Consider the following 12449-nt stretch of genomic DNA (forward strand, 5'->3'; position numbering starts at 1 on the left):
CTTCATTTTAGCTGTTGACTCTTTTCCAACAGGGAAATTGCTGGAGCAGCATTAGAGCTGGGATTAATTAGGAGCATTAGATGGGAGTGAACTGCACTAACAAACGGGGCTGTGGCTGCAGGAAATCGGGGAATTACACTGGGATGGTACCAGGGGCTTCCACATCTAGAGCACGTTCATTTCCTTTTTCCCAAATTTCGGCTAATACCCGAACCCCAGTAAACTCCGCCGTAAGCATTCACTGCACATCGTGCTGCCTTGGGGATCAACACCATTATTTCACCTCTGTGAATGAGAGGATCTCGCAGGATCCCACTGTTGCTCGGGGGTCTGAACCCCACTTGCTCTTTCCAGCAGATGTCAACTTCAAGCATCAGCAGGAGCACACTGAACGAGAACGTGCAATTCTACCACAACGGCTGCAGACAGAGTTGTAATTCACTTGCCACGTAAGAGACTTCAGTTAAAACAGTGAATAATTCATTAGTCACTCAAGAAACAAGATGATCGAGAGGTGATCATCTAAGCTGAAAGACAAATTCTTGAAAACAAAGTCATGAAACTAGAGGTAAGGAGATGGAAGAAAGCATTTTGGAAACTTTGAAACAATTTATTCAGTTGTTCTGTACAAGATTAACAGTTTTCATACCACCCCCACCATCTTCAGCAAGACAGTCCCAACACGCACAAAAAAAAAAATATAATAGTAAACCGCAGCTTTTACACCCGAAAGGAACTGCCACACTAAGTAAGTGCCACGGGAGCCTCGCCTCCCCACACCGTCACGAAAGCGTTGCAAGTTGCCCCGTCAAGGCAGAGCTGCCAGACTCCCGGCTCCCCATCAGCTGTCGGGTCTCGGCGTGGTTCTGCCTTGCTGCGACTCTGCTCCGTTCCATTCACTCATTCATTATAGCATGTAAAGAAAAAAATATCCCACAGAATTTCCACCAAATAAACATTTCCCTGAGGCAAGAGGCTTCGCTAAATTCCTAGAAGGAGGGCATTCTGCTCTGGCCACGCACATGGGTGCTTCCCAGCAGAAGCATTCAAGTGAAAGCAAAGAGAGGGAGTAGAACCAGTACCTCGAGTCACTCGCTGAGGGCCCTATCCTGCCAGGTGTTGGAACGCTCTTTCAGCTACCACGGGAAGTTGAAGGTGCAAAGTACCTCTCAGGATTAGGCCTTCAACGGGAACCATGCGACATCCACTGCTCAGAGTCCATCCATAACTGCTGTGCTTAGTTTTAATAACACAAGTTCTGTCTTTGGCTCTTTTGCTACAACCTAGGTATCTTCTGTAAACAAATTTTAAATCTGAGCTGCATTTTTTTTTTTAAATACAAACAATGCACTGATCTTGGGAAATTATGTATCAGCTCAAATTGAAAACAGTCCATCTTGGATCTTACCAAAAATGGGGAAAACTAAAGCAGGTATTTGCTGGTATATTCAGTGTCAGCATCCTTCCCCAAAGTCAGGAAGGAAGGCTGCAAGCTTTTGCTCGAAATACCAGTAAAGTCTCTGCGGATCAGCACTACTACTGCATGATTCAGATGTGGCTGTGGGGCCTGAGAAAAGGCAGACTGGGGGAAGAGCAGAAAATCAAAACCCATAAAGCTCAGTTGGAACCACAGCCTGCCCTTAGCTACGCACAGGTTGAAAGGGTGTGCTCAGGAGAAGTATTCGGGTCTAAGAGTTAAAAAATTAGAAAGAAAAGACACACCCCAATTCTAGATGGTCCCCATTCCTGCAGCTGTGACAAGCACATGATCCTAGTGCAGACATCATCGAGGAGAGCAATACTATTCGCTGGAATTCATTTGACTAGTAGTGACCTTGGTTAATCTAGATCATTCCCTCTGCCCACCAAAGAGATCCTAACTGACGACCCTAGGAAAGAATGGCTTTAGGGGAGGGTCTGGAACCCGCTTGCACAAACTCGGATAAGAACTGGTGCTTTTGCTGGATTTGGTACTGTGTTCGCAGTCACCAAGACACCATTGAAGTCCAGACAGTGCAGCTTTTTTTTTGATGTGCAACCATAAAAAGCTCTATTAAATAAAACAGAATACATTTTAAATACCGAATGATTAAAAAAGGGTTGAGGAGCACACAAAATAGGGCTGAAATGCGTGTCACTAGTCCATTCTTGCTCCACCATAAAAGGCACTGGAATTATGTCTTCCTATACACGTGACATGCCGAGAAGTGTCCCATTCAATCCAATGCATTCGATGGTAATGAGGATAAAACTGAGCAGGAGGAAAAAAAATCCAAAACCCAAAAGAAGTAGAGTTCTCAAAGTCAATGACTGCATCTAAAAACGTCTCTCTAAAGAGTCTTCCTTCTCCTCCAGAGGGGAACATCAGGTGGTTCATTAGATTCACCACACAGGAAACGTGAAGTCCTCCAATTAACTGTAGCACAGTTTTATAGTACAATTGAAAAGTTAGTCAAACGTCTTCAGAAAGCACTGGCAGTGCTAGAATTATCCAAGTAAATCCAAAGCAGAAGAAAGAAGCACCTTTCATACCCTCCACTGGGAGACCAAGGAGGTAACTGGACTTGGAGGTACTTGGCAGATATAGACACAGGTGGGCAGGAATCCACTGCAAGAAAGCCAAGCCACCCGAGCCTCCCTGCGAGTTCTAGCTCCTGCCAGTGCCAGGGAATGCGTGAAGGGCAGCAGCAATAAAACAGTGCTACAAAATGCTTCTCTCATTAGGGCATGGCTCAAGGTGGCCCTTTGTGTGGGGCTTAGCTCTGAAAGCCTCTGAGCAAACGCGCCAATGAGTTCCTCATTGCGGTTCAGTCTCTCCAGTTGTCGTGAGGACAAAAGAAAGAAAAGAAAAAAAAAAAAGACACAGCTGGTATCCAAAGTTCATGACCTGTTCCTCTTGGTTTTATCCTATGTGTGCTCTAGCTCCCCTCCTTGCAGATGTCACAACTTGCGCTGCTGTGCATTGGACCCTTTGCCGTGAAGCTGAGAAGCATCTGAAAGAAAATAAAATCAAGTGGGAAGGGGGTTCGGCATCAGCTCCACAGAGCTGCGTGCAGCTGGGGCGGCCAGATCTCTCCGCACAAAGACCTGCTTTTCCCTTCCAGCACCAAGGAATCAGGGGGTAGGAGGAGGTGCTTGGATTCATCTCACAACGGGGAGCAGCCCTGCCTCTGCGCCTCAGTAAGGGTCGCAGGAAGCACTGAGGGTCTCCTGTGGCCTCCCAGAAAAAGCACCACGGCACAGATTCACATTGCTCATTGACTAGCTAGCCGATGCCCTTCTCTAAAAGCCACCCTTCCGTGTCTCCCCATTAGGAAACTAGAAATACATGGTACTGGCTGCCTTGCATCTAAAGGGGGTTTGAAATAACAGTTAGTACACCTTTGTCGTTGTAATGAAGGCTTTAGGTGCCCACTGATAGCAACAGGAATCGTAGGAATCTAACCACTGAAGTAACAGAAAGGAACAGACGTGGAGGGAAAAGAGAAAATGCACTGAAGAGAGAAAAAGGAAGTAAGTTTAAGGATGCAGAAGCTTTCCAGGAGCAGTTAGAACTACCATCAGACTATGATGAACAAATGGGTGTACTGAGAGGTGCAGTTAAGCAGCAGTGGCACCGAGCAGTGTGGCAACAGCTTCTTCTGCAGGACAAGGACAGTTCGTTCCATGCAAGAGCTCAGTCCCAGCACGTCACATTTCTAAAGCGAGCAGTCAGAACCATCGCCAGAGCACCAGCACACAGGCACCTCCACCAGCAAATACAGCAGTGACAACACGCACGCAAGCACTGGATGCTCCTTGCTCAAATGCTTTTTGATGAATGCTGGTATAAGCGCTTTTGTTTAAGACATCAACGTTTCCTTGCATTTGTAGCAACCTCCCAACACACAGAGTCCTCGCAGCTTTCAGACAGAGCAATGCAGCTCTGGCCATCTGCTTATACAGCCAACCACAGTTTATTCCACAAAACAAATCAATGCCTTTTAAGATTATGGTGGTCACTTAAATATCTACTGTGTTCTTCTACAAAACACCACAACTGGTAATACTCCCAGAGATGATAGCACTAGGCTCAATCTCCAATCTTTATGTGAAAACACCAAGTGAGAAAGCGGGTCCCTGCTGCAGCTGTCTCACTGGTCAGTTTTTCTTCACTTATTGCTCATCACCTTTTGTCTACTCGCAGCTTCTAGCGCTATGTCCTGCTTAAGAGCAGCAGTCCACCAAAAAATTCTTTTATTATAAGCCCGATAAGCAACAGTGAAGTAACCACTCTAAATTCCCTCAAATAATGGGACAGAGAACTCCTCCTCAGTGACACAGAATACATTTCACATCCCACGTTCAAACCAAAATCAAGCATCTCACTCTCCAGTAACCGTGAATTTGCAAACAGGAAGGAAGGGTCTGTCACGCCAGGGATTGCTGCTAGTACCTTCTTCTTCTGCTCCACCGCAGCAGAGTAGCGTAACAACCTGCCACAGACAAACTTCAGCGAAAGAAGCAGAGACAACAAATTCTTTGAATTTTCACCAGTGCACAGCACTCTCTTCTTTCTTCATCAAACAAGCACTGCGCTCGGCAGTCAAGGGCATTTTACCCCACGACTGCTACGGGAGGCCACATGAACGCCGGTGGGTTATCCACACATCTGATGGCCTCAGTGCCACAATACCACATCCACTCCTAAATCAGGCTCATATTGCCCAGTAAGACAGTCACAACAGGAGCAGGTACTAAGACAGCGGCACTGAACCGCACTGAAGTGCTAAAGAACACTTGATCAAGAAAGCAGAAACAGCAATTACCAATGGGATAAGGAACTCCCTGAAGCAGATAAGCCTGATCTGCTGGCCCTGCATTTCAATTTTCCGAATGCTGCATGGATCCCTCTTACTTGCCTCCTTCCTCCACAGTGCTACTGTATTTACACACGCTCACAGCCCACCAGGCAGGACTCCATTTACGAGCAGAGACGGTGTTCTTCGGAAATCTCCTGTTTTATGCATTGCTTCCGCAGGCATCAAACTGGGGCAGGAGCAGGCTTAACTGCAAAATCATCACGTTGTCAACACCAAGCAAAGCAGTCTCCATTTACACTACAAACTTGTCACGAAGGAGATGCAGGCAATTAGCTCAGTGCACAGATGCAAGACATTCTGGTCTGACACATTTTATATAGGTCACCAGAAACAAAACTCCACAGAGCCAGAATATTCATTCCTGGGCAGTCCTGGCAGACTGTGCATAAACACGCACAGCTTTAATCCCGGCAGGAAAATTCTTCACCACGACGCAAGCAGCAAAGCTGAGTACCTCCAGGAACCACCACTTGCTATAAGCACTGAGGGCTCATCGCTCCAGAAACACACAAGTTTGCCCTGGCTAACTAAAGAGCGAAGGACAGAGGGCTATGCCTCGCTTTGTATCTCGGGGAGGCCGCAGGTTTTAGCGACAACCGCACCGGTCGGACAACGCAGACAACCACTTTGCTTTCAGGATGACTCACGGCGCAGAAGACAAACACGACCGTCTGACAAGTTACCTGGCAAACTTTGCGGTAAATGAGTGGACAGGGCAGAATGTGGGAGTGGCGCTGCATGGTGGGGGCTGGAGTGCAAGCCAGCTAGAAGACCTAGAGAGAAAAACAAAGAAAGGAGAGGGGAAAAAAAGAACAAATACACATCGAAGACAGAAACGAGCAGAAGAGCTGCAGCAGTTAGCCTATAGCTCAGCTTCCAGCTATTGGGACTTCTGGGCTAGCTATGGAGATGTGCCCAAGGTTCTCCAAATGCAACTGCTGGAGATATAAGTGCACGAGCTACAGCATGAAGCAACAGCAAGAGAGATGGGTTGGTCTGCAATGGGTTAACACAGCAGAGCATTGGCGTTGTTATTTGACAGCACAGGCACAAGTAACACACACATGCATGACCAGGAAGGATACTCACTGTGGCCAAGGCCATGGTGGAAAGTTCCTGGAGCAGGTCCCGTAACTATTGCATCCTTTGATACTCCTGCTTTTGGGGAGGAGTCTGAACTGAAGGAGATGACATGAAGAGGGAAGGAATGAATAGGAGAGATAATACCTAACGGGGTGGAGCTCAGGGCAGCTGGCAGTTTTGGATTGCTGGACTTGTAGGATGGAGCCAGTACACTTAAGGAGGAAGAACTCGTTAGCAGCACTGCTCCACTAGTTCCTTTCTGAAAAGCAATAGAAAAGGTCAGTCAGGAGTAGGAAAACCAAGGCGTAGCATCATTCATACTTAAAGAACTGCAAAATATGGAGCGTTCAAGCATTCCTCCTTGCAAGAAGCGCCCTCCCAGCCAGGGCCCAAGCGCTGCCAACTCCTGAGGCCATCTGGAGGTGCCCAGGACACTGGCCATACAGCTGCTGGATGCTAAGCTTTCTAAGCATGACCGTACTGGATTTCTCTCTGTTGTTGCCTTACTCTGGAACTGTGCCTCCGTTAGGCAGAGGAAAAGCTTACACACTGCCTGTGAGTTCCAGGGAGGATGCTTCTACTCACTTCTAGCAGAATATCACTGCTGACAACTGAAGGCACCAAGGTTTGGTGTACCCCTGCACCCAAGAATGTTACCTGAGATCTCTCCCATGGAGAGAGATACCACCGGGGAATGCTTTTCAGCTCTCTATCTCAGTAACAGACAAGGTACGCAGGCTGAGCAGTACATGGTTTTCAGGCCCATTTAAATATACTCATTTAATTGCCCAGCTCTTTCCACATGCCACAAAAGAAGGCAGGTATGAGCAGCCAACAACAAATTAATCCAACAGCGTTAGGAACAATTACTTTTTTTGCTATAGATGACAATTAAGGTCCTTATATCATTAAATACAATGGCTGAATAATACAAGTCTGTATAGGTAACCCAGGAGTCCTTCACGAGACATTACTGAGCAGTATTTTGCTTAGTTGTTACTTTAAGCTGAAAATGAAAGTTTGAATTCTGGAGTGCAAGCCCGTGGCAAAGGCCAGGACTCCCTAGCCTAAGCAGCCAAGACCCAGACAGTCATTCAAGAATTTCAGGAAATTCTTTTGAAGTCATCACTTTATGGCAGGTCTGAACAAGTTAGAAGATGGCCTGACACCGTGCCATGTGTCCTCCTGGCTTTAGGCTGGGCCAGCACACCCCTGCTTACCGGCACAGAGGTAGAAGATGCGGTGCTGCTAACAACAGCTGGCTTTAGGGAGGAGGTCAGCAATTTGGCCACTCCTTGAGTGCCCCCGCTAGAATCTCCGTTTGAACCTCCGGGAGGTGCCACCAGAGTCAGCTTCTGCGAAACGGGCGTCTTCTTCACCGAGGAGCTTGAGGACGGGCGGCTGGACGCCTGGCCCGAGGAAGGGGTCTGCACACTGGGTAGCAAGCTCCCAGAGGAGCAGCCCTGGTTTGCAGAAGCTCCAGATGAGGAGCTGCTGGAAGAAGCCCCGTGCTTGGAGAGGGAACCAGAAACGAAGGGCGATTTGTAAGATTGTCCTGAAGAGCTAGAGCCACTTGAGTGCTTTCCTGTGTAGCTGAGAGATGATGAGGATGAGCCTGCGCTCTTGTGGGAGCTGCCGGAGTTTTGGGTGCTGCTTGGTGACGCAGAGGAATGGAAGCTCTGAGCTTTGGTTGATGACTTGACCTGCTGGAGGAGGGAGCGTTGGGGCAGTGGGGAGGAGGACTTGGGATTCTGCAGTTTGACAAACGGAGCCGGGGAGGTGAAAGTTTTCTGTAGCTGGCTGCCTGAGTGAAAGACCTTCACCTGAGAACCCGGCACTGGCGTGGAGGTCTGAGGCCCGTGGCTTGGCCGGACCAGGCTGTGGTGTTTCTGTTTAGCCTGGTGGGCATCAGGAAGGATTTTGCTGGGGGAGGCTTGGCAAGAGAGCTCTTTGTAATTAGAGTTCTCTGCCTTTTTGTCTTGAGAAGATTGGCCCAATGCCAGCGCCTGCTCAGCCAGGAAATTTAGCGGAGACTGGAGGGAACCAGAGGATGATGTAGGGGAAGGGTTGGACTTTGGAAATGTCCTCTTCTCCTCTGAGGATGCAAGAGTTGGGATCTTCTCTGGTGGAGCTTTTGGAGCTCCAGGAAGAGTAAAGTCAGGGCTCCCTCCCGCTCTGCTGTTCAGCACAGCCAGTTCCTTAGAGACCGCTTCGAGGGAGGAAGTGGGATTATGAATTAAGTCCTCATCCAAGGAGTCATCCATGAAGGTAGCAGGAGTGCCAGTGCTGCTGGCTGCTTGGGCTGTCCCAAGGGACAAGAGTTCTCTGGTTTGGGCACTGATGCCCAGAGCTCCTCCCTGGGGCTCTGAAGACAGAGCTAAGGTGCTGCTTGAGTGCATCGAAGGAACAGAAACCGACACCTTTTTATCTGGCTTGCAGGAAGATTCCTGGAACAAAACCACAAGAGAAGGCAAGGTGAGAAGAGAAGCAGGGTTTCCTGCTGAAAAGGGAAGGGAAGGTTCCTGACTTGGGGATAAAAGGCAGATTAGCATGTTCTGTGCCAGCCGGCCCCCCACCTCCCTCCCGACTGCTGCTGCCATCAATTTTAGCTACTGTTCTAGTTGGTTTTTTAAGCCAAATACTGACTACAGCTATTTCACAGTACAACTTCCTTGTACCTAATGTATAGAAATAAGGCTCAAATACAGGATTTAAAATGGCAGACACTTGACTCTTGGTATATGTCAACCATGAGAACCAGAAAACAAAGAACTCACCTTCACTTTCACCTTAGTAGGAGCTATAACTTTCTTCTTCACCCTGTTTTGAGGGAGACAAAAGAAACACGGCTCACTGAATGCCCGCAGGGAAGCATCCAATTAGGGAGCACACTTGGGCCCTGTTAATGATGATCCACTGAGTCTTTTGCAAAGAACCGAGGGAACAGAGGCAGCATCTCAGGTTGCTAGGATTCAAAACCGTATGACATTTGGTCGCTGCTCTAGGAAGCCCCAACTCCCACACAGGGGAATGAATTAGGGAGCGGAGCAGAGTCTTGAAATGGTAGCAGAGCAGTGAAAGCACTCAACAGACACACCCTGCACACCCTGCAGGGCTAGGAGCTTCTACAGGAACCCACTGCTGACCTGACTGATAGCAATACCCAGAGAGAAACTGATACAGAGACCCTTTTGGAGAAAAGCTACACATTTCTTTTAGGTTCCCAGAAGAAGTCAAGGATGCAAAAGCATCTGCCAAATTCACGGAAAATAGATCATTTGGTCTGGTCAGATGCAATCTCTGGTACAAGACATCCCTGAAGGCCAGAATGGTATGGCTGAGGGAAGGATGACTCTGCACTCTATTTCATACTCTTTCTCACACTTCCCCTCGCTCATCCAGTGCCAAGAACAGGACCGTCTGTCAAACAGACATCAGCCTAAGTCCGTATCGTCATCTATTACAGACTGCCAGCAAGATCCATGAGACCCTTTGGCATTAAAGCACCTGCCCAGCTGGATTCCGATGGCTCTCTTGGTTTGCCACCCACAAGCCTGTTTCACCCATCTTCACTAGCTTGAGCTCATTGTACCCCTCCTTTAACCAGGCAACAAGAAAGAGGGAATCCAGAATCCAGTAAGGACCGACTGAACAGGTAGCAATAATCACAGTGCTGGCATCACGCTCCATTTTACCTTGATCTGCCTCCCAGGGACTAGCACAGAGGCCTGACTCCAGTCTGTTGAACAAGGCCAGGAGGCAACCTGGAAAAGTTCTTATCTTTGAGCTTACTGTACAGCTAAAGCACCTCAGGAAGGCTGTCGTTGGGAGATGTCACACACAAAGGACTCCTCTCCCTAGACCTCCCCAAATGAAGCAGCGCCAAACTATCTGATGGGAGCCAAGCAAGCTCAGGTGCTTCTGTATGATCCACCCAGGCCCCAGGGAACGGAGTTCACCAGTTATCACTCCAAAGCAATGCTGCGCGATACTCACAGGACTGATGTGAGGTGTCCATGTACACGCCTGCTCTCCTTAAACAGTGTCCTAAGAAGGGAAGAGAGCAATGAGAAGTGATATCCAGCAAGACCCAGTAGAGCAGCTGGGATCACTGGAGACAGAGCTGCACAGTACAGCAGGGGACTTAGTGAAATTAAAACCACAGAGAGCAAACAAATATTCATCCCTTTTCCAGGAAAATCCTGCTGAATTCCCCCACACAATTCCATTTCTGGGGAGCTATGCTTGTAGGCGCTGGAAAGGCCATTAAGGCAGTTGTTGGACAATAACTAAGGAAAAAGCTCTGTCAGCTTAAAAAGCTGACAGCCAACTGGAGGGGCAGTACCATCATTCAAGTTGGGCGTTACTGCTGCCACAGATCACCCAAGAGCTGGCAGATCATACAAGAGCTCTTCACCATCTTCAAGAGAGAAGGTTACCTTCCCTTGCCTCACCACAGCAATATGGATGAGAAGTCTTCGCACATTGCATGTCTCTGTTGCCTCTGCATCCCCAGCAAAGAGCTGAGGTGACTTCTTAAATCAGCACAACCATTTCTGTAACAATTGACTAACCACAACCAATAAACAGAGCTTCATCCAAAACCCTTTACTACTGCGGCTAAGTAAACCAGAATCTCACACAAACACTATTTCACCTAAAACAGCTGCCACTCAGCTGCTGCCTCAGATGTCAGGGTGAGAAGCTTACAAATACACCTTCAGTACTGGCATATGGAATATGCTTCCCGTCTGCTATTAACAGCCTGACAAAGACTGTTGTCATCCTTTTCCTTTTAAAAAGGAAACTTATTTTAACCTTATATTCTGTTAATCGCCTTTTAATGCTACCTGAGAAAATGGAATCACGGCAGGGCCTCTCTGAACTCATACACAAAGTTGCTGCTCTGTCCATCTTCAAGTTCCTCTTACAGATGAACTTCTGTGATCATGATGACAGTGAATCAAGCTGACCTGACCACAAAATTGTTTACAATTCTCCTAGTGTTGCCAATCCCTCCCCTCCCCTTCTGTGTGGCTGTCAGTCTACCCTCTGTCTTTAAACCACAAAGTCACAGAATGATAGAGTATCTCAAGTTGGAAGGGACCCATAAGGATCATCAAGTCCAACTCCATCAAGTCCCAGCAGGAGAAACCATTGTCCTTGAGCCATTGGAAAGCAACCAGGAAAACCGCTTTTATTCAGTCATTCTGTAGTTAACTTCACTGGAAGGCCCTCCTACACTGAGTCTTAGGTGAAAATCTGTATGCCCACAGTTTCACCTACAAACTAGGGGGAAAAGATTTTCATTTCCTTTTATTCAAAGAACAGAGTTTTTAAAATTTGGCAAGCTAAGACCCTCAAACTGGTAATATCTTCATTAACTAAGTAGGAATCTGCACTCTCCTCTTAATGCCATCATTCACCTCCCATACACTAAAACAACACACTACAACCATGCACATTACTGTACTTCATGTGCACATGCTACTGCAATAAATGGCCATGGACTTTTCCAAATGGATCTGCAACGTGCTACCCAAACTTACTGCCCTTAAGAACTGGTACCTACTTCTTCCTTTATCCCCCATGAAAGCCAAAAAGCAAATTCAGCAGACAGAAGAAGACAGCGCTGCCCAGCTCTTTAAACGCAAAGAGATAAGAGATTCCAGCAGTAAGACTGTACAGTTTGTCCTTTCTTTAAAACTATTGAGCAAAACAAAGCAGGCCAGAAGCTGATGACAGTCCCAGCAGAATGACTGCAATTTGTATGGTTCTCTGCAATTGCCAGCTCAATGGCATGGATGATGGAGGGCGTGAAAGAGCAGGAAACAGCAGTGAAGACACCAGATAGGGTAAAGAAAACCACACCAAATTCCTACTTACTCTGCTCTCTGATGTGCAAGTCCGAAGCCCCTAAAACTTTCTGCTTTGCTTGCTTTTGGGAATACTCTAGGGTCTAGGGAAGACTTCCCAAAGTGTCTGAAAAACGTATCCTTCGTGAGACAGATTACAAAGTGATCCTTTGTAATACAGATTCAAGAAACCACAGGCCAGTCAGCCTCACCTCAGTCCCGGTTCTACCTTGTAACTTGTCACTGCCAGTGGCATCCATCAGAGGTCAATACGGGGGCCAAGACTACTCAACACTGTCATTTACAACCTGGATGACAGCACGGACTGCGCTCTCAATAAGTTTGAGGGTGATATGAAAACGGAGGGAGGGGGGAGAATATGTTGGAGGGCAGGGCTGCCATTCACAGGGACCTGGACAGGCTGGAGAAAGGAGCCAACACAAACCTTGTGAAGTTCAACAAAGACAAACGCAAAGTCCTGCAGCTGGGATGGAATAACCTCACGCAGCAACACAGGCTGGGGGCCAACTGGCTATGTAGCAGCCTTGCAGAAAAGGACCCAGGCGTCCTGGTGGACAAGTTGAACATGAGCCACTGCTGCAAGGGTGGACTGCTGAGAGCTAACTATATACTGGCAGGTATTAGAAAG

At 47.7% G+C, this 12449-nt stretch overlaps 1 protein-coding gene across 11 annotated transcripts in view; it reads right to left on the bottom strand.

Moving 5' to 3' along the window:
- Positions 1 to 589: 589 nt before the first annotated feature.
- UBN1 (ubinuclein 1) overlaps positions 590 to 12449 on the bottom strand; it is a 51448-nt gene continuing 39588 nt past the window's right edge. For 7 of the 11 annotated variants that reach the window (XM_075165864.1, XM_075165865.1, XM_075165863.1 and 4 more), the window contains 6 exons: positions 9942 to 9992; positions 8723 to 8765; positions 7166 to 8392; positions 5952 to 6204; positions 5546 to 5635; positions 590 to 2993 (listed from right to left, as the gene is read on the bottom strand). In XM_075165864.1, the coding sequence (XP_075021965.1) occupies positions 2941 to 2993; positions 5546 to 5635; positions 5952 to 6204; positions 7166 to 8392; positions 8723 to 8765; positions 9942 to 9992 (1717 nt within the window). In that variant the 3' untranslated portion in view covers positions 590 to 2940. The remainder of the gene's footprint in view (positions 2994 to 5545; positions 5636 to 5951; positions 6205 to 7165; positions 8393 to 8722; positions 8766 to 9941; positions 9993 to 12449) is intronic. The other 4 variants (XM_075165870.1, XM_075165866.1, XM_075165867.1 and 1 more) reach the window with 3 other exon arrangements.

The sequence above is a fragment of the Calonectris borealis genome, chromosome 16 (assembly GCF_964195595.1).
Source record: "Calonectris borealis chromosome 16, bCalBor7.hap1.2, whole genome shotgun sequence".
NCBI classification, from domain to species: Eukaryota; Metazoa; Chordata; class Aves; order Procellariiformes; family Procellariidae; genus Calonectris; species Calonectris borealis.